The sequence below is a fragment of the Euleptes europaea genome, chromosome 20, assembly GCF_029931775.1.
Source record: "Euleptes europaea isolate rEulEur1 chromosome 20, rEulEur1.hap1, whole genome shotgun sequence".
Lineage (NCBI taxonomy): Eukaryota > Metazoa > Chordata > Lepidosauria > Squamata > Sphaerodactylidae > Euleptes > Euleptes europaea.
In genome coordinates this window covers 1,579,369-1,606,156 of record NC_079331.1, presented here as the reverse complement: position 1 = coordinate 1,606,156, position 26,788 = coordinate 1,579,369, and the positions used below count along the sequence as shown (strand labels likewise).

The window sequence follows — 26,788 nt, the reverse complement described above, 5'->3', positions numbered from 1 at the left end:
GAGGGGAACAAGGCCGACTGTCTCGTGGGCTGATAAAGATCTGCTAAAAGCCAGCTGCTCAGCAACAGGAATTGGTCGACTATGTTCACACATTCAAAGACCCACAACCAACAGAAGACATCAAGCTGCCTTGCCAGTAGGCAATTCTACGGGGTGGGTTGTAAGGGAGCCCTATGCCCACGGGACAACACGGGAAGGGCGTTGTGTCCCCAGTAATGTGACAAAGGAACGCATGAACACATGAAGCTGCCTTCTACTGAATCAGACCCTGGGTCCATCAAAGTCAGTATTGTCTACTCAGACCGGCAGCGGCTCTCCAGGGTCTCGGGCTGATGTATTTCACATGACCTCCTTGACTGGTTTCTTTAACTGGAGATGCCGGGGATTGAATCTGGGACCTTCTGCATACCAAGCAGAGGCTCTACCACTGAGCCGCAGCCCCTCCCCTGGAACAATAAGCAAATGTGAATCTATATGACAGGGCATTTTTTCCTGCAGTATGAGTCAGACCACAGGTCCATCTATAGCTCATCCATATCATCTGTGGCGGTGGAAAGAGCAGCTGTCAAGGCTTGGCTGACTTCTGGTGACCCCATGGGCTTTTCAAGGCAAGAAATGTTCAGAGGTGGTTTGCGATTGCCTGCCTCTGGGTAGCAACCCTGGATTTCCAGGGCCAACCCTACTCAGCTTCTGAGAGCTGAAAAGATTGGGCTAGCTTGGGCCATCCAGATGAACAGAAGTTGTTTGCCATTGCCTTCTTCCGCGTAACAACCCTGGACTTCACGGGTGGTCTCCCATCCAAGTACTAACCAGGGCTGACCCTACTTAGCTTCCAAGAGCTGATGAGATCGGGCTAGCCTGGGCCATCCAGATAAGGCCAGTATCATCTACTCTAGTCTAAACTCTCCCAGGCAGAGAAATGTCTTTCCAAACATTTGCTGCCACCTGGGATCCTTTAAGTGGAGATGCCAGGGATTGAACCTGGGACCTCCTGCAAGCAAAGTAGATGCTTTACCCGCTGGTGGAGAAAGAGGGCCTGACGTTGGGTGTGAATTCTACAGCCATGGTAGGCTCGTGCGGAGGACACTGTTTCATGGCAAAGGATCTGGCCATGGCATAGGCCATGCACAGAGGAGGAAGGGGCCAAGGCTCAGTGACAGAGCGCCTGCAGAAGGTCCCAGGTTCAATTCCCGGCAACTCCAGTTAAAGGGCCAGGTAGCAGGTGATGCAAAAGACCTCTGCCTGAGTCCTTGAACAGTTGCGGCCAGTCTGAGTACAGACCAAGGGTCTGATTCAGTATAAGGCAGGTTCATGTGTTCACGTATCAGAATGGAAGGGCTGTGCACATTGGAACCAAGGGAAGATCCTCCAGGTAGCTCTTGGGTATTCTCACAATTCACGCATACACACACACAACATTCCTGATCAGTAGTACCTTCATCACCAACGGTAGGAATCTCCAAAGTCAGGCTGTCCTCTCACTCCCCAAAAAGCTAGAGCAGGCCCACATATTACTGTTCTAAATGAGCACCCTGGCAGACAAACCAATCTCTGCTACATAACTCAGTATAATGAATAATAAATAAAAGAAGGTGCTTTTGAAAATTGTGTCAAGTAGCTTGTCAAGAAACTGGGGAGGGGGAAGCTCCCTTCCACAGCGAAAAACCTACTCGCTCAAAACATGAAAACTTAGACTTCACATGCACAGACTATAATCTATTTACCATTCTCTTATCTGGGTGTGTGTGTGTGTTTTTAATCACATCAGAGTAAATTCTGTGAAGGGCTTTCATCTTAAGACTCCAAGAGATGCATCAGAGAAGTTGCAACCACAACTTAAAAAAAAAACCCACCAAAAGAAAGAGTCACACTTTAAAACTTCATCACAAAGATGTATCTATGGGATCAAGGTATGGGGGGTATTATAGACTTCCCGATCCTCAACAAACCCACGTCCCTGACTGTACCAACAAACTAAGCACAGTTGATAGACAATAGTGTCTATTAAGACGTTAGGTTATTTTTACAGGTGCTTATCATGAAACCCACCATAGAACTAGACACAACCTCTGAAAAAGGATGATGAGACTGCAGAATCCACATCCAGGATCCCAGCCACACCGACCGGCACACAAGCTGAGTCCCAGTGGGGGGAAACATTCTGAAGACAGGGACGTGGTATGGAAAGGTCATCACACCCTGATCAACAGCATGGAAGAAACTGGTCTCTTGTACCTGCCGACTCCTTTCTAGCAGAACACATTTCCCACGCGCGGACCACAATATCTGCAGAGACCGAAGCAGCATATTGGGACTAGTCATGTTGGTCTGCAGTAGAACAGCTAGATTCGAGTACGGTACCACCTTAGAGACCAACAAGATTTTGGCAAGTATGGCCTTTCGAGAGTGAAAGCTCTCTGACCCTCGAAAGGTTATTCCCTGAAAATCTTTTTGGCCTCCAAGGTGCTACTGGACTCGAATCTAGGGATGAGATTAGAAAGTAAATCCAGCACAACTATGCTGAAGTAGCAAATTTGCATGCAACTTGTTTTCCGAATTAATTCCAAGCACTCAACAACATTTTCGGGGCGTAAAAGAGGCGTTCCGAGGTGGGCCCGCAAGGTATTAGCAAGCCTCCATCATGACAGTCAGGATATGATTATAACCCTGACAGCCTTACCCTTCCTTATAATCATACAATCACAGAGTTGGAAGGGACCACCAGGGTCATCTAGTCCAACCCCCTGTACAATGCAGGAAATTCACAACTACCTCCCCCCCACACACATCCAGTGACCCCTACTCCATGCCCAGAAGATGGCCAAGGTGCCCTCCCTCTCATCATCTGCCCAAGGACATCGAGTCAGCAGTGCTGACAGATGGCCATCTAGCCTCTGCTTCAAAACCTCCAGGGAAGGAGAGCTCACCACCTCCAAAGGGAGACTTTTCCACTGAGGAACCGCTTTGAATGTTAGAAAATTCTTCCTAGTGTCTAGATGGAAACTCTTTTGATTTAATTGGATTTGAGTCTCCCTTAAGTGGTAGAGAAAGTTGGCATATAAAAACCCCAACTCTTCTAATTTCAACCCGTTGGTTCTGGTCCAACCTTCTGGGGCAACAGAAAACAACTCAGCACCCTCCTCTTATAGGACAGCCCTTCAAGTACTTGAAGATGGTTATCGTATCCCCTCTCAGTCTTCTCCTCTTCAGGCTAAACATCCCCAGCTCCTTCAACCTTTCCTCATAGGACTTGGTCTCCAAACCCCTCACCATCTTTGTTGCCCTCCTCTGGACACGTTCCAGCTCGTCTACATCTTTCCTTGAGTCAGGGAACCTTCCTTTGCTCTACACCTGGGCTTTTGAAAAGAGAGATAGCTGCCAGTGGAACACAAGCAAAAGAAACGCGATGGGTAAGGAAAGGGTTGGTGGAAATGAACCTCAGGCTGCTCTGAGCCCCCTTTCTACCATCTTTAGCGGCGTCACATTAAACAGAACTGTTGCCGTGTGTGCAGAATACATTACCCCAATTGATGCAAGCCCGCCACCAACATTCTTTCATTGTTGAAAAGCTTTAATATTGTCTTCCCGAGGCCATCGCTGAGGGATGGGGCTGCTGGGTCCCCCCCTCCTCTCCCCTCCCTCCCCACTTCTTGCCTGTAGCACATCCATCCAAATTAGACACCGCATCTGTCAGCCCTTCTTTCCTTTGCGTGCCATGCTCCCTCTTCCATCTTCTTTCAACTCGAGCAGACACCTCTGTTCATTCTGTTATGATTGATCTAACGCTGACAAATTAATAAACACGACACATTGGGGTGTTGTGTTACTTGAACATTGGTAATTTCAGGGAGAGGATTTTTTAAAAAGTTTTTCTTAAAAGCAAGGGTTTATTTTTTACTGCAAAAGTTTCTAGAGGAAGACGAAGCAACACAGAGAGGCAATGGTCGGCCTGTCCTGAAGCAGAGAATCATAGAGTTGGAAGGTACCACCAGGGTCATCTAGTCCCACCCCCTGCACAATGCAGGAAATTCACAACTACCTCCCCCCACACCCCCAGTGACCCCTCCTCTATGCTCAGAAGATGGCCAAGATGCCCTCCCTCTTATCATCTACTTAAGGTCATAGAATCAGCATTGCTGACAGATGGCCATCTAACCTCTTCTTAAAAATCTCCAAGGAAGGAGAGCTTACCACCTCTCGATGAAGCATATTGAGCATGCCATGTTGGGGGCTTTCTGAGAGATGGAAAGATTTGAGCCAGACTGTAATCCACCAATACACTCAGCCATCCCCTCTGGAACCAACCTCTCACATTGTTATCCCACCCCACCTTCAAGGAATGCAGGGTGGCATACTTTGTTCACCCTGAGAGGTCAGGCTAAGCGAGAATGACTGGCCCAGACTCACTCAGCAAGCTTTAGTGAGTTGGGATTCGAACCTGGGTTGCCCCAATCCTAGCTCAAAGTTTCTAACCACTTCTCTGTAGCCACTGGTTCAGTAGACATCTGCACTGGCAGGGGAAAACGAGAGACGGCTCATACCCTTCATCGTATGAACGTAAGAACATCAGAAGGGCCCTAGTGGAACAGACCACTGGTCCAGCATGGTGTAGTGGTTAAGAACGGGGGTTTGGAGTGGTGGACTCTAATCTGGAGAACTGGGTTTGATTCCCCAACTCCTCCACATGAGAGGTGGACTCTAATCTGGTGAACTGGATTTGTTTCCCCACTCCTACGCACGAAGCCAGCTGGGTGACCTTGGGTAAGTCACAGCTCTCTTCGAGGTCTCTCAGACTCACCTACCTCACAGGGGGTCTGTTGTGGGGAGGGGAAGGTGATTGTGAGGCGGTTTGATTCTTCCTTAAGTGGTAGAGGAAGCCAGCATATAAAAACCAACTCTTCTTCTTCCTTCTAGTCCAGCATCCTGTTTCACACAGTGGTCAACCAATTCCTCCGGAGGTCCAATGAACAGGCCTAGAGGCTGAGGCCTTCCCCTGAGGTTGTCTCCAGGCACTGGGATCCAGAGGTTGACTGCCTCTGAACATGGAGGTTCTCTTCCATCACCTTGGCTAGTAGCCACTGATGGACCTCTCCTCCATGAATCTGTCTACCCCCCCCCCCCCACTTTTAAATGCTCATGGCCATCACCACATCCTCTGGCAGCAAATTCCACTTTTTAATAACCCGCTGCATAAAGAAGTGTTTCCTTTTGTCCTTTGTGAACAATTATTTGTTTTATTTAGTAGAGTAGTAGAGAAAAACACAACAGTGAGGTATCAGTTTTTCTTCCAAAAACAAATCAGGCATGGAAGCATATATTACTAAAAAATATCAGACATTAATAAAAAAAATTCTGGAGGGCAAATGGGGGGTAGTGGTGGTGAAAAGACCTGGAGTCCAGGGACGACTGTCATTTGCAGATGCGTAAACAGCTCACTGCCAGTTTATCGTCTCATCCAGACCTTTACATTTGTGTTGCTCTCTGCAGCCCATCTGTTAACCTTCCATGTAGAGACCGTACACAAACAGGCATGCTCATTTGTGGCAGATCAGCAACATCCCCCCTGGGTCTTATGTACATGTGTGCATTCACAGCATACAAACACGCACACAGATACACAAACTCCACCCATTAATCTGCTGCTATGTTATATTCCAAGAGAGAAGTCTGAAACCCAACCCATCACACAGAAAGAAAGGAAGGCAGGGGAGGGGGAATCCCAAATCATACTTTTCATCTATAATTCAGCAAAATGGATGTGGTTCAGCAACAGTTAAAATGCTAAACTTCTTATGCTTTTTGGCACATCTGCATAATTGATTTGCTAGATAATGGACTGCGTTCCCTTATTTAATAAACATGTTAATGATTTCAGACAATCTAAAACACACACACACACACATGCACAATTGCCTACAATTGTCTGCTGGAGGAATGCACACAACCACCACCGAAAAAAGAAAGAAAAAAAGCTAATAAATTAAGACAAAAACACACACCCAAAGAAGCACATCCTTCAGATCGCATTACACAAGACGTTAAGTCAAATATGTCACCCTGTCATCAGTCACTTGCTACCTGCTGCCGCACATTTAATCAAAACTCTTGATACACGTCAGCCGATCTCCGGGAGCAGACAGGCGGGCAGACGCCCAAGTGGGCTGATGGGGAACAGAATGGTAGACAGAGCTATGCTTTCCATTAAAAGGAGGGGCCTGGGGAACAGAAGACCACGAGAAAGAGGACCGGAGGGGGCGGAAATCGAGGCTCAAGAAACCAGATTAGAGAAGACATCTTGGCCACAAAGTCTTCTTGAGGGGCTAGAGGGAAACCACCCGTTCTCTTCCATTCCCGGCTAGGCCAGCTCAGAGAAGACCCGGTAGACAAAAACCATCACTTTCAATTTCATAGGCCAGCACACGGAAGCATCCATCTTTTGTTTCCCCCCTCAACCAGAGAAGCTGCTGACGGCGGGGGCCGTAATTCACCATCACGCATCTCAACAGGCCGAGGGATTTTAGCTTCAGTGAGCAGCTAAGGAGTGGAAAGGCGCCCGCACCGCCGCAGCCAAGAGTCACCCCAAGGGAAGGCATTCTCAGGTTCACTGGGGCTGATAAGTGCTCTCCTTTCTCTGACCTACTATTACCAGGCACTGTTTTTATCGGAGGCAGCCTGAAAATGAATGGAAAAGGGAATTAAAGGCACAAACACACACACACACACAGCCCCAAGTTAGCGTAATCGCCGATCTCACGGCTCCAGGACAAAATCGAACGCCGCGCTCAGCAGTGAATTCCAGAAGAAGGCGTGGTGGGTTTGGACTCGGCTAAAACGTGTAATACAGAGAACAGCCAATTTCCTTTCGGAAAATTGGCCAGAAGCGAAAATGAGCTGCGTTACAATAAAATAATAAAAAAAAAAACCCCACATGATCAGGTATCCAAGCAGGTAGGAAAGACTGTGGAGAGGCTCGAGAGGGGGGCTGTTTGCCCACCCTCCCCCCAAATTGCAGCAATTGAAGCTAAATTACCGCAATAACAACATACCGCAAAACAGAACAAAAAAAAAAAAAAAGCAGCAGCATCAAGGAGAAAACAGCCAGCGTCCTTTGTCTATACTTTAATACAAAATTATTACAGGTATTTTAAAAATAGCTATCCGGCTCCTGTGTATCGATGCTGCAATTCAGTGAGGGGAAGGGGAGAATCAATAAACACAATGCCCTCTGCCTGCACCAACTTCACGTAAGTGAAGCGAACAGGGGAAAGCAGCTGCAACACGGTTAGTGGAGAGCTGAAATACAAAGCAGATATAACCTTGGCTGTCCACAAACCATGGCACCCCTTCTCAGCTCCAAGGAGATCGCCTCCTCCCCTAGAATTGTAAACCATGGCTTTGCTTTTGACATGTACCAAGACAAGTCACGGTTAATTCAAACTAGGATTCTCCCTGTAACCATAAAGGGTCTTCAGAACATGCTTTCAGTTCTACCAGGGCTCTAATTACCATGGCACTGGTTCACATGTGATGCAAAACCATGGTGAAGGCCAATACACACTCCTCATGGTTCATAAGCTATCTTCAAACCACCTCTGGTTTACCAGGTTTTAACATTGTGTTGGTACACATGTAAATGCCCTTACCTGTATGGCCCAGGCTAGCCTGGTTTTGTCAGACCTGGGAAGTAAAGCAGGTCCAGCCCTGGTTAATATTTGGATGGGAGACCACCGAGGAAGTCCAGGGTTGCTACTCAGAGGCAGGCATTGGCAAACCACCTCTGTTCATCTGCCCTGACCCAGACAACCCAGGATAGCCTGAACTTGTCAACTCTTGGAAACTAAGCAGGGTTGCCCCTGGTTAGTACTTGGATGGGAGACCACCAAGAAAGTCCAGAGTCATGATGCAGAGGCAGGCAACAATAAAGCACCTCTTAACATCTCTTGCCTTGAAAACCCTACAGAGCTGCCCTAAGTCGGTTGCAACTTGAAGGCATTTTCCTCCACCATCACACATGTCATGGCCAGCTGTGGTTAAGATAAAACCACAGTTAAGACCAATAAAGGAAGGGGGAAAGGAATTCAAGCTGGAAAGTGGAGGAGACAAGGCATGCGTGCCCTCACCCAAACGCTGGTTCTCAATTTGCAAACCATGGTTTGCAAAGAACCAGCATTACCTGTGCCCAGCTCTGAGAAGCAAAACATTGCAAACGAACCCCTGAGAAAAGTATTAGAGTGCTGTTGGCTTAATTAGGAAACAAGGCGCATGCATACAAAATGATGCCGTTTGCATATCATCATTACCTTGATATTCCCCATACAAGCTATATCAAGAGCAGGGAATATGCCGGTAATGCTAATAATTAGTAGAGATTATAAAGGCTTTAACGTCAACCGCTCTCGAAAGCTTTCACCGGTTGGAGAGATCATTGTTTTGAGCCGTGTGTGCATTCAGGGTAAAAGTTCAACGGGTGAACACTGCACATATTATCAGGATAATTCTAGAATTACCCACGAGGGTTGGCTAAACTGTGAAAGAGCCAGTTTCTTTTCTAATTTTATCCAGCTAATGTGCCCATTACCCACACACAACTTGGATGCCGTTTCAGTTGGATCGGCTTCAGGGGAATTAGAGTTTTAGAAACAGAGTTCCTCATTTCAGCGGCAACGGCCTAACCCATCCTGCAATGTGATATAATACTAGAGCTGTGAATATGCCTTGATTTCACAGGAGAGGAGGAGGAGGAGGAGAAGAAGAAGGAGGAGAAGAAGGAGGAGAAGGAGGAGGAGAAGAAGGAGGAGAAGAGTTGGTTTTTATATGCTGACTTTCTCTACCACTTAAGGGAGACTCAAACCGGCTTACCTTCCCTTCCCCTCCCCACAACAGACACCCTGTGAGGTGGGTTGGGCTGAGAGAGCTGTGACTGGCCTAAGGTCAGTCCATAGAATGTGGCTATGGCCACTGAATTCAGCCTCCAACCCTAGAAAAGGTTTCTAGTCCTCATTATTGCAAACATATACTTGAAAAAATACAGGCAATGTTTTTCCAAATCCCAGTAAAGGGAAGATGGGTTTCAGGGTGTGTGTTTTGTTTTGTTTTTGCAGATGGGATGGCTGTTTGTATTGTCAGAACTGATTTATTTTGCTGAAGCCAATATTAGCCTATACAGGAGACATTTGCTGTCACTCAAACCAGGAAAAGCTAGATTTAAGTCTAACTGACTCTCGAAAGCTCAAACCCCTAAATCTTGTGAGTCTCTAAGGTGCTGCTGGACTCGAATCGAGCTCTTCGACATCAGGCCAGCATGGCTACCCTCTGCAAACTATCAAACCAGGAACATTCATTTCACATTCAAAGTCATTACTGAGGGAGGGAGAAAGAGGGTTTTGACAGTAGCAGCCAAGAAGGAGACCGGTGTTCAAATCCCCTCTCAGGCATCATGAAGCACAAGGGAAGACTGGCGGCCTCTCTGACCTTCTTCACAGGTTGTTGTGAAAATAAAAACGAAGAAGAGAGAATGAAGAGTTATGCCCTGGGGCCTCTTGGAGAAACCAGACAAAATAAAATGCAATAGGAAGGAGTCACTCCAAAAAGCCAGGTAAATATACAACCAGGAGCAAAAGATATTTAAGAAAAAATTGCCCTGCATGTTTCAGTGTTCTTCACAGGAACCTGCTCATCTCTTTTCTAGCAAGAAACAGCCAGGCATTGTCATGTTTGTAGATGCTGGGGGTTTACTGTTAAATACCCTCTTACACTTTGCAAACTCTGCTGTTGATAGCATTGCCAGCCTCCAGGTGTTAACTGGAGATCTCCCACTATAACAACTGGTTTCAAGTGGCCATTTCCTCCAGGTGAACTGTTCTCCATCACCTGGAGATCACTTGCAATCCCAGGAGATCTCCAGCTACCACCTGGAGGCTGGCAACCCTACTTGCAGGGCTCCTGTTTATTTCAACAAAACATGTGCAGGAGACCCTTCTGGGTGGCTTCGGTCCTCAGTGTTTAACAGAGAAGGAACAAAGGCCCGTGATAGTACTAAGTATTTCAGACAACAACGTACACCAAATATTGCCTGGCAATCTTTGCAACATGGCTGCATAGTAGAAAAGCCTTGCGCATTTGCATAAATACTTCAAAAGCACACTTGCCTGAATACCAGAAGGCTTTTTAAGAACCCCTTCCTATATTGAAGCGTTCCAATGGCACAAGTCAAAAAGCTCCCTGTTTACTCCACGCGTTCAATTATAGATGCAGAGCCGTGTTCAATTATACATGTAGCCAGAGCTTCCATAAGTGAGGGGAAACAGCTCTCACCTCCTCCTTCTTGTTCTCAGGAAATAAAAAAAGATTGGGGCAACCACACCTCCTCTTCCCCACTAAGATGGCCACAAGGGGCAGGGGGCAGCAGAAATTCTCACCATCCACCTAAATCTTACAAACAGCACCCAAAATAAGCCCTTTGAAGTATTGCCTGGTTTCAAACAAGAGATTTAACTACATGATTAAATATTTCCCATCAAAATCAAGAGAGGCTGCAAAGTGCTTAATTTCAACTGGATTAGACCCTGCATTTACACGGAACACAGCTTCCTGGATGTCAGGGGGATTTACTTTGAGGGCATTTTCACACATGCTGAAAATGCACTTCCAGTCTGCAAGTGGATTTTGCCATTTAACACAGTAAAATCCAGTTGCAAGTGGATGCTTAGGGCTGCAGCTCCAGGAGGCTCCTGGTTGACACCGGAAATCCCCACCCCAGCAGAGGACAGCTGACCTGAGAGGAAGTCCTTATGCATGTATAGATCTCTCCCATTTTCAGGCTCCTGGTGGTAGACTTCAAGCAGCTTCTCATCTGGAACTACAGGTTCCAGCCAGGACAGAAGCATTTATAGAAGAAGCTCCAAATGTGCCGTTTTCTAGGGGCTTCCAGATTAATCCAGAAATATGCAGGAGGTGTAGGACAACCTAGAATGATCTTCAATGTCCACAGTGCTCCAACAATCCAGAGCATGAGGGGGCAGCAACATTACTGCCTACTTCTATTTCTCTGGACAGATGAAGCCAAGATGAAGCTTGGTCTCCAGCCTCTCCTTCATCAGCTACATGGCCAACGGCAGCTTGCTGGAGTCTTTGGACAATGAAGAGGCGTAGCCAAGCCAGCCCCATCTGCGCATGGCCCAAAACACCCTTCATAACTGGGCTACAATTCATTCCGGAGTTCTGATGGAGTGGTACGGAAACATTGGTGGCAGTGGCCCAAGGTCTTGGCAACTCTATGCCCGTAAGAACATAAGAAGAGCCCCGCTGGATCAGACCACTGGTCCATCTAGTTCAGCATCCTGCCTCTCACAGTGGCCAACCAGAAATTCTGGAGGTCCAACAGCACGGCACAGAGGCTGAGGCCTTCCCATGATGTTGCCCAAAACAGGCATTCAAGCACTTTCCTCTTCAGGACTTGAGGATGCAAATGAACACATAGAGATATGCCATGGGAATCCAACCTCCGACGGCCTCATCTATGGACACCAACAACAGAGATGCAATCAAAGCCGAGGAGGCATAAGATGTGACTGAATTCTAAATCCCCATCACATTTTGGGCCAGGAGCCACATATTCCAAATGATGGAAACATAAGAATAAGTAAGCTAGAGTCGAGTCCAGTAGCACCTTAGAGACCAAAAAGATTTTGAGGGTATGGGCTTTCAAGAGTCAAAGGTCATTTATGCGCGGGAGGTTTTGCCTTGGATTTGCCACTCTCTAGATGCACATTTTCCCCATCTGAATTCTCAGAACTCTGCATGGGGGCTTATTTTTGAGTTTTGAGAATTCGGATGGGGAAAATGTGCGTCTAGAGAGCGGCAAATCCAAGGCAAAACCTCCCGTGCATAAATGGCCAAAGCTTCCTTTGTCAGATAAGAATAAATAACAGGAGAATGGCGGTACTTTGCTAGTACCCCTAAATCTCCTGCCTGAAATGGAGAGCTTCTTTTTACCATTATAAACATTGTAAATGTGTATGTGTAAGTCCAGCACATTAATAGCTATGGAAAGTAGAAGCTGGTCTTACTGAAACTCTGGCATCATTAACTAAAGGGGTTAGTTGATCCCCATGCTCTAGAAGGTGGTGCATTCATTATCAGTCTCTAAGATAAAAAACACACGCACATTATTCTGACAGAATCCTTTAATGCAAACCCCAACCACACTACCCTCCTGAGTCCTGGTGTAAATAATTTCCCAGTGGGGAACAAAAGGGCCCTGCAGATGAGTCTTCTGTGAGCTGAGTGAACCTCATTTAATTAAGTCCAATTTATCAAGTTGGTGGACACAAACAACACTTTGGATGAAGAGAAACGCTCAGATCTTGTCTTCTGAAATAGTTTCTTAACCATCATTCTGATATGTAGGGTTGCCAGGTCCCTCTTTGCCACCAACGGGAGATTTTTTGGGGGGCGGATCCTGAGGAGTGCGGGGTTTGGGGAGGGGAGGGACTTCAATGCCATAGTGTCGAATTGCCAAAGTGGCCATTTTCTCCAGGTGAACTGATCTCTATCAGCTGGCAATCAGTTGTAATAGGGGGAGATCTCCAGCTAGTGCCTAGAGGTTGGCAACCCTATCTCCAGGTGAACTGTTCTCTTCTGACTGGAGATCCGTTGTAATCGCAGGAGATCTCCAGCTAGTACCTGGAGGTTTAGAAAAACAGTACAGGAAACTGTATATACACAAAGTGCAAATATTTATAAGCTACTGAGGTGAAACATAGACCATATACGTGACATATATACAACACAATTATATACAATATGTACAGTTCACACAAAAAATGTAGAGAAATTTCCAAAGGTCTCAGCTGAGTACCACAAATATATAGAGGAAGTTCCAAAGGTCTCAACTGAGTACCAAATGATTAGCTGCACTATGTGATGTACTTTACTGACTTCTGATTGCTCATACTTACCCTGTGTGGGAAGGAATGATGACTATGTAACAGCACTTTTGTATTAAGGACTGAAGAAAGATTTCCACTGCTGTGGATCTGAAACGGCCGTATCCATCGATGATTGTGGCTCTATATGAACTTTACACAAGGATTACAATATTAGCATTCATTTGGTACTCAGTTGAGACCTTTGGAACTTCCTCTATATATTTGTGGTACTCAGCTGAGACCTTTGGAAATTTCTCTACATTTTTTGTGTGAACTGTACATATTGTATATAATTGTGTTGTATATATGTCACGTATATGGTCTATGTTTCACCTCAGTAGCTTATAAATATTTGCACTTTGTGTATATACAGTTTCCTGTACTGTTTTTCTAAACCTTTTGGTACAAGTACAGAGGTGCCGTTTTTCTCCCCAGTACCTGGAGGTTGGCAACCCTACTGATATGCAAGCATGTTGCCTAACAAGAGAAGGAGAAGAATGTCACAGCGGGCCAAGTTATCCTTGGTGGTCTCCCATCCAAGTACCGACCCAGCTTAGCTTCCGAGATCTGACAAGATCGGGCTATTCTACACCATTCCACACCCCTTTAAAAGTCTACTCAAATGGAATTCCCAATTGAAGCATAACTACTGACATTAACAGCTAGACTTGAGTCCAGTAGGACTCTACAGACAAACAAGATTTGGAGGGTATGCGCTTTGAGAGCCAAAAGTCCCTTTGTCAGATATGAAGTATTGCTAGGAAAAGTTGAGGGCAGCAGGAAAAGAGGAAGACCCAACAAGAGATGGATTGACTCAATAAGGGAAGCCACAGCCTTCAGTTTGCAAGATCTGAGCAAGGCTGTCACAGATAGGACATTTTGGAGGACTTTCATTCATAGGGTCACCGTGAGTCGGAAGCGATTTGAAGGCACTTAACACACACACACAGAGATGAAGGGATACATATCTGTTGAAGGGAGCTTTGACTCTCGAAAGCTCATACCCCCAAAATCTTGTTGGGTTTGCGCTATTGGACTCCAATCCAGCAGTTTTACGGCAGACCAAAATGGCTACCCTCTGAAAGTAAGAATGGAGATCCCTGAGTCGCTTATACCCCAGTCAGGATAGAAGTAAGAAAGGACACCTCTGAGTATCCCATTATCTGACGAATAATATATCCCATTATCTGTCGAAGGGAGCTTTGACTCTCGACAGCTCATACCCGAAAATTCTTGTTGGTCTTTAAGCTCTTGAACTCGCATCTAACTGTTCTACCGTAGACCAACATGGCTACTCTCTGAAACCTACCGGTATTAAGCATGTGAAATTCTACAGTTGTATATTCTCCCCCCTACACACACACACACACACACAAATTACAGAGCGAATTGTTCTCTTATTCGATGCATATATTCCAGAGCTATTAATGTTATCAAGAGAACGATCGTGGGGGGGGGGGGAAGAGTTTAAAGAACCTGGCCTTAATGCAGTGCACAGTTAAGCATGTTTAAGCCCCATTAATCTCCACGGGGTTGCCCCATGTTTAACTGTGCTCTGGACTGCAGCCAAAGGATGCCTGGAAAGACCTCACTACATTTTACCAACGGCCTGCTTCCTCCCACACTTCAGCATAAACAGAACAAAATCCAAAACAAACATAAACTTTCGCCGGGTCTAGGTCTTCTGCGGCTTCTGCGGCGCTCCGTGGGACATGGCCACATGCTTGTTACGGAGATAACTTTTCTTTTTCCCTTCTGGGTTGTTGCTAAATTCATAGCAAAAGAGGATTCCTCAGTGGGCACCAAGAGCTGGAAGACAAGCGCCAAAAGGAGCAGGGATGGCTTTTGGCGTCTGGTCGCTACAAGCTGGTGATAGCCTGCATCTCACTGGGTGGAGGACAGAAAAAGTGAGGCAGTTTTGAATGCAGGTGGCAAATGAAACGTAAGTCTCAGGAGTGATCTTTAAGAGCGATCTTTAAGAAGAAGAGGAGGAGTTGGTTTTTATATGCCGACTTTCTGTACCACTTAAGGGAGACTCAAACCGGCTTACAATCACCTACCCTTCCCCTCCCCACAACAGACACCCTGTGAGGTGGGTGGGGCTGAGAGAATGTGACTTGCCCAAGGTCACCCAGCTGGCTTCGTGTAGAGGAGAGAGGGAAACCAACCCGGTTCACCAGATTAGCCTCCGCCGCTCATGTGGAGGAGTGGGGAATCAAACCCGGTACTCCAGATCAGACTCCACCACTCCAAACCACCGCTCTTAACCACTACACCACACTGGCTCCAGGACATGGCTAGTTTTTGAAGGAATTGGAGCTGCTTTGGTTGGCCCTGCCTGTTGTTAGAGCACCTGCCTGCCCCCCCGTGCCCCCGGCTCAATTTACGCACTTGTGAAAAACCGGTTTCCAACACGCTCACCGAACACCCCCCCACACCCAGACACCTTGGGTAACACAGCCCTGTCCAAATCCTCACACATGGAAAACTGAAAAGTAAGCAGTCAGAGAGAGACCCAAACCTGCCGACTTGGACACTTTTCACAGCAGGGTTCAGAAAGCTGAGCCAGAACATGTTAAGGACAAGACACACGATATACAAAATGACCGCTGTCAACCCAGGAGAGCCCAGGCCTCTACGCTTCTTTCTGTGTGTGCAAGGGACTTCTTTACCGCACAAACTTAGAGATGCATCCTCATGCAAATACGCCTCCCTGCACATCAACGGATGGTGCCAGGAGCTGTTTGTGTTAGAATCACAGAGTTGGAAGGAACCAACAGGGTCATCTAGTCCAACCCCCACCACAACGCAGGAAATTCACAACTACCTCCCCCAACACACATATCCAGTGACCCCTACTCCATGCCCAGAAGTTGGCCAAGATGCCCTTCCCTCTCATGAACTGCCTAAGGTCATAGAATCAGCACTGCTGACAGATGGCCATCTAGCCTCTGCTTGAAAACCTCCAGGGAAGAAGAGCTCACCACCTCCCGAGGAAGCCTGTTCCACTGAGGAACCGCTCTAACAGTGGTAAGCCAAAGTGGAAAGTCTTTTCTCTTGGAAGGGACGGAAATGGGAACCAGGTGCCTTTAAATCTCCGATCACTTTCTCCGGACACTTAGTTGGCAAGAGACCTCTTCTCTGAAACCTGCGGAGTTAAATTTACCCTGAGTGACAACTGTATACTCAGGGTTGAGTTACATCACACCAGTTGCTACGTTTCACATTGCGCTGTAATAATGAAGCCCCTGCGAAACTGCGTGTTAACGGGACTCAAGCAGAGGGGCAGAGTGTGCCCTTACACTTTCCCTTTCACACGGTTTCATCCACTGTCCCCGGGTGCTCTATAATTTGGGCCCATCTGGGGGGGGTTTCTTGGGTCTTTGAACTGAGCAGCTGCATGGCACAGCTGCTACCATTTCCAGCCCAGCAATGTATGCTGACTTTCCCAAAATCCTCAGAAAAGAATGGTTTAAATGCAAGAATACGTAGCTGTAAACTTTTTCTTGGGTGCAGCTTTTCATGCTGGCCAGGATTCGCTTGTCAGTGGTAAGCCAAAGCGGAAAGTCTTTTCTCCGCCCCTGAAAGCCCTATCATCGCAAGGGCTGCAATCTTCTGCATCATCCCCTTTCAGGTTCCAATCCCAGGTTGAGGCAATGCTGCTTGGAGGTGCACAAAAGGGGGGCTTCCCATACCCATCCTAACTTTCCAACACCAAAATGCAATAAGAAAGCAGAGCTGCCTGCAAATTGCATTTGTGCACATGAATGGCATTGCGCTCTTTGCTTCCCTCCCACTATTGACATTTAGAGTCAAACTAAACTTGTTACAGCGGTTCCTCGGTGGAAAAGGCTTCCTCAGGTGGTAAGCTCTCCTTCCCTGGAGGTTTTCAAGCAGAGGCTAGATGGCCATCTGTCAGCAATGCTGATTCTATGACCTTAGGCAGATGGTGAGAGGGAGGGCATCTTGGCCATCTTCTGGGCATGGAGTAGGGGTCACTGGGGGTGGGAGGGGAAGTAGTTGTGAATTTCCTGCATTGTGCAGGGGGTTGGGCTAGATGACCCTGGTGGTCCTTTCCAACTCTATGATTCTATGATGATTCTATGAAGATAATATTAACATGAACAGACGCTCCAGAGAGCTGATTATTATTAATGGCATCAAGCCTAAAATTCCACAGGACTCATTCACATGCTGATTTCATAGATGGGCCTTGCAGAATTACGGGGTGAACTTGCATTAAGGCAATTGATAGAGAGGCCCTTGTGTGTCAGAGGGCCAAACCCAGCGCTAAAGTTTTGCTTTGAACACATGAACAGATGAAGCTGCCTTATACTGAATCAGACCCTTGGTCGATCGAAGTCAGTATTGTCTACTCAGACTGGCAGCGGCTCTCCAGGGTCTCAGGCAGGGGTCTTTCACATCACTGACTTGCCTAGTCTGGAGATGCCAGGGATTGAACCTGGGACCTTCTGCATGCAAAGCAGAGGCTCTGCTTTGCATGCAGACTAGACAGCTCTGCTTGGGGAGGGGCCATGGCTCAGTGGTAGAGCATCTGCTTGGCAAGCAGTAGGTCCCAGGTTCAATCCCCGGCATCGCCAGTTAACAGGATCAGGTAGCAGATGATGTGAAAGACCTCTGCCTGAGAGCCCGGAGAGCCGTTGCCAGTCTGAGTAGACAATACTGACCTTGATGGACTGGGACTGAGGGTCTGATTCAGCATACGGCAGCTTCATGTGTTCATGGTCTAAGGGAATCTGTTTGGCAGCATTTTGCAGCTGACTGGCAAACAGCAACCTTGGGGGAATACTGTCAGTTGTGGAGGCAACGCTTTAAAGATCAATGCTGCCTGGCTAGAGGATTGCCTGCTCTCCTCCTGCTCACCTTGTACATTTGTAAACAAACATATTTTAAAAAGCAGCGAAACGTTTCCAGCTTTTGAGCACCTCGCTGTCTGCCTTGTAACCAGCTGAATGGAAGCCGTCCCCTAGTTTCGGCTCATTTTAAGGATCACAGTTTCGACGGCATGCACTGTTATCTGCATCGGCTCCATGTCTCTCTCTCTCTCCTTCTGACGGTTTCCTTATCCAATTGAGTACAATAAGCTGTCAGTCTAATGCAGCTGAGCTGAAGGTAAACTCCCTTTGCATCATCCATCTGCCAGAACCTCTCACAGGGAAGTCAACACAGAGAAGAATTAAACCGTTCTCTGGACCTCTAATTAGATCATCATTGAATTAAAAACTACAGTTTCCCTCCCCAAAAAAATACTAAGGGGATTATATCCGTTTCCAAAATTTCAGATAGCCAAGGCACACTTTTTCTTCCTTGGATCAGTCACACAGAAATGCACACACACATCCAGGCTGGTTTATTGCTAAGATGTACAAAAGAAAGGATTAGCAGTCCCAAAAGAAGCCTATCCATTCTGTTTCTGCAGAAATTACTAATCTAAGCAGAATTTCTGATTGTGTGTGTTCAGTGCCGTCCAGTCGCTCATGGCGACCCTATGAATCAAAGTCCTCCAAAATGTCCTATCTTTGACAGCCTTGCTCAGATCTTGCAAATTGCTTAGAATGATGCAAACCCAGCACAAAGACTCATACAGAGATTTGACAGGCAGCCTCTTTCCAAAGAGGGCTATTTCCATGCATCTCTACATCCAGAGTGACTCTGAAGGCGCCAAATGAATCAGAAGCAGACACACACCAGAACGATACAGCCTTAATGGAGGTTTCTTGGAAAGGGGCAAATGAAGCATGCAGAGATGCAACAGGCAGTCTCCTGTGCTGGTGGATACTTGGAGGCTCAAGGGAGAATTTAATTGATTTCTCACGGCCTAGAAGTAAAAGTTATCACAGGTCACTCAGGGGGGTTGGGGTGCCAGAGTGAGAGGAGGACAGATCTGATCTACTGGGCTCCATCAATTGGCTACCACACTCTTGACCAGCTTCTGCAAATTTCCGTGGGCTCTACATAGGAGGACTTTGTGGGGGGATGCTCTTCATAGGGCAAGCAAATATACAACCTCTCCACCTGCATCCTGAAATGCTACATTCCAAGGGGACTTCACCACTCGGTTCTGCTAACTGTATGAAAAGCAGCCAACACACAAATCTTATTTGGCCATTTAAAACCATAACCAACCAGCTGTGGGATCCATTCTGCTGCTTGCCAAGATATTGCAGAAGTCAGCGCTGTGTGCTTGACATTGATCAGGTCTTTGAACAGAACGCTTTTGAAGAAACCCTACTTGGGGAAATGACACTGCTTCAGGGCGCCAAGAAACCATGGTTTAAATCTGTCCTATGAGTTTCAGGTAGCTGGCTCAAGGATGACTCAGTCTTCCATCCTTCCGAGGTTGGTGAAATGAGTACCCAGCTTGCTGGGGGTAAAGGGAAGATGACTGGGGAAGGCACTGGCAAACCACCCCGTAAACAAAGTCTGCCTAGTAAACGTCGGGAAGTGACGTCACCCCATGGGTCAGGAATGACCCGGTGCTTGCACAGGGGAACTACCTTTACCTTTTACCAGCCTTTCCATTGAGCAGGGACCCAGTCCCAGATGATGACCACACCTCCCTCCAGTTTCCAATTTGCTGTCATGCCCAAATCCAGCTTCATCTCCCTGAGGTAGAGTATCCAAGCTCTCCCTGCATTCACATGAGCAGCAGGCCCTTCCAAGAAGTGTCGCAAAAACCAGGTTGCTGGACAAAAGCTCAAGACCCAGCAAGAGAGGGGGCAGTCTGTAAGCCCCCTGGGTCATAAGCCAAGGGTTGAACGCCATTGTAGTAAAAGAACAACAACCTTGTTTTTAAAATTGCAAAACAAGAGCTTTGAGGAGGATTTCTGGGATCCGATTCAGGCAGAGACCTGAGCATTTCAGTGAGAATCCATTATCTGTTCGCAGAAGAGCAAGAACAGGAGATGCATTTATCTCGAGGGATTCAAAGCAAGCCAGACGACACACACACACACCTGAGTCCCCTGGGCTAAAAAATACAGGGCCTAGCCTGTGTTCCCTTCCACAGAGGCCATCTCCTGTCCTCTAAAATATTGTTTTGGGCCGGGATTGTTTTGCCAATAAGCATTAAGATCCTGCTTCTTTAAAATTCAGAACGGGTAGCGCAGGCTGCCAGCCCATAATCATAGCCTGCTTTTTAACAATCGGCTAAACTTACTTGTCAAATCCGCATGCAGGAATCCTCTCCAGCAAGGCTGCAGCTTAATTTTTTTTTTTATCTAGCCAGAAGGAAACTCATTAGAATAGTAGCAAGCTAAGCTAAAATTCGTTACGCTATCAAGAAGTTCAGCTCGTGCTGGAAAAAAAAACACCCAGCTTCTTGTTCATGAACAGGGAGTCAGACATTTAAGGAACAAAATGAGAGGAGGGTACGGGGGAGAGGGGAGGGTCAGGTAAACTGCAGATATGAACAATTTGCACCATCAGGGTGGGACGCGGCAATCAAGGACAACAATTTAGTCCACCGTCAACACAGTAGATCCACCCAATCTACTACAACTAGCCTACAGAAAATGGAAATATTGTTAATTGTATTTTTAGAAAATATATTCAGAGCACATTTCCATGGGAGTGCTGGAAACTGGAGGAATCCACAACTGGGCACAGAATTAGCTAAGTTCCTACTGCTTAAGACTGTGACATTGGAAAATGTGAGGACAAAATCCCAGGATGGTTGCCAACTCTTGGGAAATTCCTAGAGATTTGGGGGGGGGGTGAACCTCATCTGGGTCTAATGGCATAGAGTCCAGCCTCCAAAGCAGCTGTTTTCTCCAAGGGAACTGATCTCTTTTGCCTGGACAGCAGCTGTTATTCTGGGAGATCTCCAAGGCCTCACCTGGAGGCTGGCAACTCTAAACACCAGGAAAAATGGTTTAAGGGCAGGGTGTGAGCGTATTGTAGATCTTCCCCCTTCTTACCACAAGCAAGAGCTTTTCATTGGATCCAAAACTGGCCTTGTGGAAAGGGCCTACCACTCATACTTATTCTCTCCAGGTTCAGAGGAGCATGCCTATTATCTTAGGTGCTGGGGAACACAGGCAGGGTGGAGCTGCTGCAGTCGTCTTGTTTGGGGGCTTTCTAGAGGCACCTGGTTGGCCAACGTGTGAACAGACTACTGGACTTGATGGGCCTTGGTCTGACCCAGCAGGGCTTTTCTTACGTTCTTATGGAGGATGGGGCTACCCATGGCTACTTGTCAAAATGAATACTAGTCATGATGCACACCTATTCTCTCCAGGATCAGAGGAGCATCCCTATTATATTAGGTGCTGTGGAGCACAGGCAGGACAATGCTGCTGCAGCCGTCTTGTTTGTGGGCTTCCTAGAGGCACCTGGTTGGCTGCTGTGTGAACAGACTGCTGGACTTGATGGACCTTGGTCTGACCCAGCAGGGCTTTTCTTATGTTCTTACATCAAACATTTGAAGGCTGCACAAAAAAGGGAAACTGAGTCCAAAGATGGACAAGGTCTTATGCTGTATCTCTGTCATTCTGTCTGCCATTTGGACTAAAAGAAAGAAAAAACCCTAGGAATCTTTTTTTTTTAAATTGTTTCAAAGTTTCTAGTCCTTGCAGCTGTGGGGGAAATAATCTTGAAAACCTTGTTTTCCTAAAGATCTGAACAATTCTATCTTCCTTGCCACACAACAAATCGACTGCAGAGAAGCAACACATATTGTGAGAAACTGCATAAGAAATTCCAAGGAGCAATTCTTTGCCCAAGAAAGCAAAAAAGCTGCATAGCGAAAGCCCGAACCTCCATGGCCAAAATCAGCAGAATTAACAGAACGTTCACATACATGTCTGCTTTGCAGAACATATTCCGATTTCATGTTTCAAGTTGTCACAGATGTCGCCATGAAGAACCAGATGCCCACCGCAAGTCTGCCAAGATCCTCTCTGCCTTCAGGTATATCATTGTAGACAGACATTTTCAAGATTTCTTTTGCATAGCCATGTGAACTGTAAATAGCACTGACAACTCCAGGTTGGGAAAATCCTAGAGGTTTGTGGGATGGAGTCTGGGGAGGGACCTGAGCAGGGTATCATGCCATAGAGTCCACCCTCCAAAGCCGGAATGTTCTCCAGGGGAACTGAGATTAGTTGTCATTCCGGAAGATCTCCAGGTCCCACCTGGAGATTGGCAGCCCTAACTATAAGTTTCCTTTGAACGCAAAATGACAACAGATACAGAGGATTCCATCTTCCATGCCACATAACAGGTTGAGCGTAGAGATGCAAGTAATACTCACAGCAGGAGTTGTAAGCAAATCACTGAATAAAAACCTAGATCAGGCACAGCGGCACCTGCTTACTTGGAATATTCATGCTTCGCATTTTGCAGACAATGCCCAGATTTGAATGCATCATAGCCACCATGGTCTTTTTAATGGTCTTTCTGCCTTTTCTCATCTCCACTCAGACATTTCCTTAAGAAGAGCAAAACAAGAGCATCCCTCTTGCAAGGAGGCCTCTTAAACACTGGGATTATTTTATTTATTGTTTGTATCCCACTTTTCTCCCTGTTTGGACTCAAAGCCACTTTCCATATCGTTCCCCCTCCACTTATACAACAACAACCTTGTGAGGGTAGGTCTCTGCTAATTTCCAGGCCTGTACAAAAAGACAGGGGCTATGGCTCAGCGGTAGAGCCTCTGCTTGGCATGCAGAAGGTCCCAGGTTCAATCCCCGGCATCTCCAGTTAAAGGGACTAGGCAAGTAGGTGATGGGAAAGACCTCTGCCTGAGACCCTGGAGAGCCACTGCCAGTCTGAGTAAATACTGACTTTGATGGACCAATGCTCTGATTCAGGATAAGGCAGTTTCATGTGTTCATATGACAGACAAAATAAGAGCAACAGACTGACACACACCAAAACCTTGAACCAAACGTATCGTGATAAGGAAGGGCACTGTAGTCCAGATGCTGCTTTCTCCCTTCCAGGTAGACATTTCACTCTGCCCATTCTTCAGCCGCTGCTAACTTGGTTTCCCAATGCATGGTCATGCTGCTATAATTCCAGCCCTGCTGCCATTTCTCACCGCACATCAGTCCCTTAGAATTCACCACTGCCCTAGCAGGTTGCTTGAGAACACTATTGAAAATTATTAGATCAAATTACAAAGTGAAAGACACTGCGGCGGGTAATTGCTACAAGAGTACTAATGTACTCCTGCCATTCACCAAGAGTTTTCATATTGTCTCCCGGCAGCTGACGGCCACATCTGCTTAGGTGATCTTGCTGGAAGCAGTACTGAAGTGAGAGGAGTTGAAACCACAGGTTTTCCATCTTACTTAAAAAAAAAAAACACACACACACACACAACCCCAAACCAAAGCAATTGCCACAATTAATTTAATACCACTTTTGTGCATGTGAGCGAGAAAGCTTATGCACAAGGAGACCCATGTAAACCAAGGTTAGAAATGATCCGATCACACCACCCATTCCATGAACACATGAAGCTGCCTTATACTGAATCAGACCCTTGGTCCATCCAAGTCAGTATTGTCTACTCATACTGGCAGCGGCTCTCCAGGGTCTCACGCTGAGGTCTTTCACATCACCTACTTGCCTCGTCCCTTTAAGTGGAGATGCCACTGGGGATACATCAATTGTCATTTCTAGCTGTCTGAAGAAGTGAGCTGTGGCTCACGAAAGCTCATACCCTACCAGAAAATATTTTTGTTAGTCTTTAAGGTGCTACTGGACTCTTGCCCTTTTCTACTACTGCAGACAGACTAACACGGCTACCCATTGTGAATTATCAATTGTCATGTCAGTCATCAAGACACAAATCTGAACCTGCCCTCATTTAGCCTTGTGGTTAACTATGTCCTTCATTAGATACCACAGTAAAAAAACCCAGAAGCAAGGATACCCCAAAACTGTCTCCCGCAACAAAGGGGGAAACAGATACACAAATTATAACACTTCCTCCTTTGTTCTACTTGCTTAGGAAAATGCCCAAACCAGTCCACTAAGCCCAGAACGGAAGAATTCAACAAATTATTTTACTTAAAGAAAAAAGAAAAAGAAAACGCAGCATACAAAACTTGGCTATGCAATATCTTCAAAGCATTGTCCAATCAAGCCCAGTAGGTTTTTGTGTTTCGTTTTACCCTCATCGGTGCATACTTACATGGCACACGGAAGGAGGAAAGAGGGAGAGCAAGTTGAAGTTGCTAGGCAACCACAACGTACTTTCCTGGGCTTCCTCTCAGCTCAGCAGAATGGGTCCTACCCGATTCAGACTGGTTAACAGCAGGAGCGATAACACCCAGGACAGTGGAAGAAAATCCCCTTTGACCGGTCAACAGACCAACCCCCTAGCAGTCATCCAGCCGACCCTGAGCGCCAACCCAATTCAGGGAACGTGAGGTCGTCCCAGGATAATGGAGCACTGAACTCCCAAAGGGAGAAATTACAGTGTGTGTGCCCTGACCTGGATGGTCGGGGCTATCCGAGCCTCGTCAGATCTCAGAAGCTTAAGCAGCCTTGTTTAGTCCTTGGATGGGAGACCACCAAGGAATACCAGGGTTGATATACAGAGGCGGGCAATGGCCAGCCACCTCTGAATGTCTCTTGCCTTGGAAACTCTTGCTATAAACCGGTCGCAACTTGATGGCACTTTCCTCCACCACCACACAGATGTACTCAAATATGGTCTTCAACCACACAGGTTGGTCCATGGTGCCCAAAGTGATGAGCTGCAAGTTCCTACAGAGCTGTCTTTCTTTTCTTTTCTTGCAGCCTTTTGGAAGGGCCTGCTCCCTAAAGAGCTTTCCTCCCACCTTTCTCTGGATGTAGCAAGGCAGCAAGGAGAGGTCACTTAGCGGTAGGCTCTTCCATGGCTCCAACAATTGGCTTGTTCGTTATTAAGATATGCCTTTCCGGTGCACTTCCTGTCCCAAGCTCTCTTGGTCCGTTCCACGCCTTGACGCTTGTCAGGTCATAATTCTGCTTCCTTTTCTTCCCGTCACATGAAATTGATGTTGCGTGTCTTCCTGTCACAAGATTGCAACATAATGGGTCCCATGCTCTGGGGATCGAGGGTCCAGAAAGGTTGAAGACTGCTATAATCCAGCACAGTGTTGATGCAATCATTCAGACCCTGAATTAGACCTCTTAAAGGGTAGAAGAAGAGTTGGTTTTTATATGCCGACTTTCTCTACCACTTAAGGCAGAATCAAACCGACTTACAATCGCCTTCCCTTCCCCTTCCCACAACAGACACCCTGTGAGGTAGGTGGGGCTGAGAGAGTTCGGAGGGAACTGTGACTGGCCCAAGGTCACCCAGCTGGCTTCTTGTGTAGGAGCGGGGAAACAAATCCAGTTCACCAGATTAACCTCTGCCGCTCATGTGGAGGAGAGGGGAATCAAACCCAGTTCTCCAGATCAGACTCCACCGCTCCAAACCACCACTCTTAACCACTACACCACACTTGCTAGATTGAAACCCCTTTAAGGCTGTGTTAAGCACTTGCTAGCTAAGGAGTGTTTTTTTGGGGGGAGGGGGGGACGAAAGATCCTGGGGTAGTGGAGCCTTAAAAGAGAAGAGGAAGACAAAGCACTAAATGCTGGCTTTTGAGTTAAACAGAAAGCTCAGGGGGAAAGACAGTACAGAGAAGAGATGGTGTTGAACACCTGCACATCTGTCCCCTCGCTGCCGCAGATAACAGGATCAGAGAACAGACTGGTGAGGAGACATCCCTGGTGCAGCGAATGTCTGTGAAGTCCTTCTTGTCACGGCATTGGCTGTAGATGTCTTTAATGTTTCCAACAGTTGATGTTAGATGACAGACCCAACAATTGCTAATTATGCATCTTCGTCCCCTGGTTGCTCACTGTTCGCAGGTCCCGATGAGGGTTCAGTCAAAGGAAGAGATGTGTTTCGAGAATGTTTTCAGCACCAGCAAAAGTGCCCCCTGCCTTTCAGTGACCTTTTGGTCACTGTGTCCCATGAGGGCAGAAACAGTGCCACTTCGCTGACCCACATGGATACGAGCACAGCACCGACTGGCTATATGTCGTGCCGTCATCCTGTTCCCAACCAATCATTAGGGTTGCCAGGTCCCTCTTCGCCACCGGTGGGAGTTTTTTTGGGTGGAGCCTGAGGAGGGTGGGGCTTGGGGAGGGGAGGGACTTCAATGCCATAGAGTCCAACGGCCATTTTCTCCAGGGGAACTGATCTCTATCGGCAGGAGATCAGTTGTAATAGCGGGAGATCTCCAGCTAGTACCTGGGGGTTGGCAAGCCTACCAATCATGGATCACATAGTAATCACCCAAGTCTAAAATGGCACTGAAACAGCAAGTGATCAGACAGAAGAGCAGAGTACATAGCAGCAGACAGGCATCTGCGTGTGGGGGGAGGTAAATATTCCAAGCTTTAAGAGGATTTCTGGGAAATATTCCCTCCTCCTTCTGAAATCATTACCTTTACCCTTTTCTGTTCTTTTCTTGCAACCAACAAAATGCTTGACTATTTGGCGCAACCTGGTTCAAATTAATTATACTGTTGGGTTTAGTTCATGTGGCGCTGATGCTTAGAACTTTCCACACACCCTGGGAATTTGATGGTTGCTCTGCCTCTCTTCCCATGCAGAACTAAGGCTACTATTATGGTTAGTTTGGTGGGGTAGCAGCTGCAGCAGCTCTATTTTCCCTTGAAGCCCTGGACTGAGAAGAAGACCCTTCTGAATCAACCCTCAAAAAGCCGAGGGAACACCGACACAGGTTCTACAGTCCAGGAAAGGGCAATGCTGCGGATGTTCCTACATCACCAGGGTAACATGAGTATCCAGCCTCGAAGTCCTGCATTCTTTATGCTTCTTT

The 26,788-nt window shown here is 46.9% G+C and overlaps 1 protein-coding gene across 1 annotated transcript in view; it reads right to left on the bottom strand.

Annotated features, from left to right (window-relative positions):
- Positions 1 to 24,643, bottom strand: part of RORA (RAR related orphan receptor A) — a 240,889-nt gene extending 216,246 nt beyond the window's left edge. The window contains exon 1 of the mRNA XM_056866028.1: positions 24,541 to 24,643. Coding sequence (XP_056722006.1) covers positions 24,541 to 24,643 — 103 coding nt within the window. The remainder of the gene's footprint in view (positions 1 to 24,540) is intronic.
- Positions 24,644 to 26,788: the final 2,145 nt, after the last annotated feature.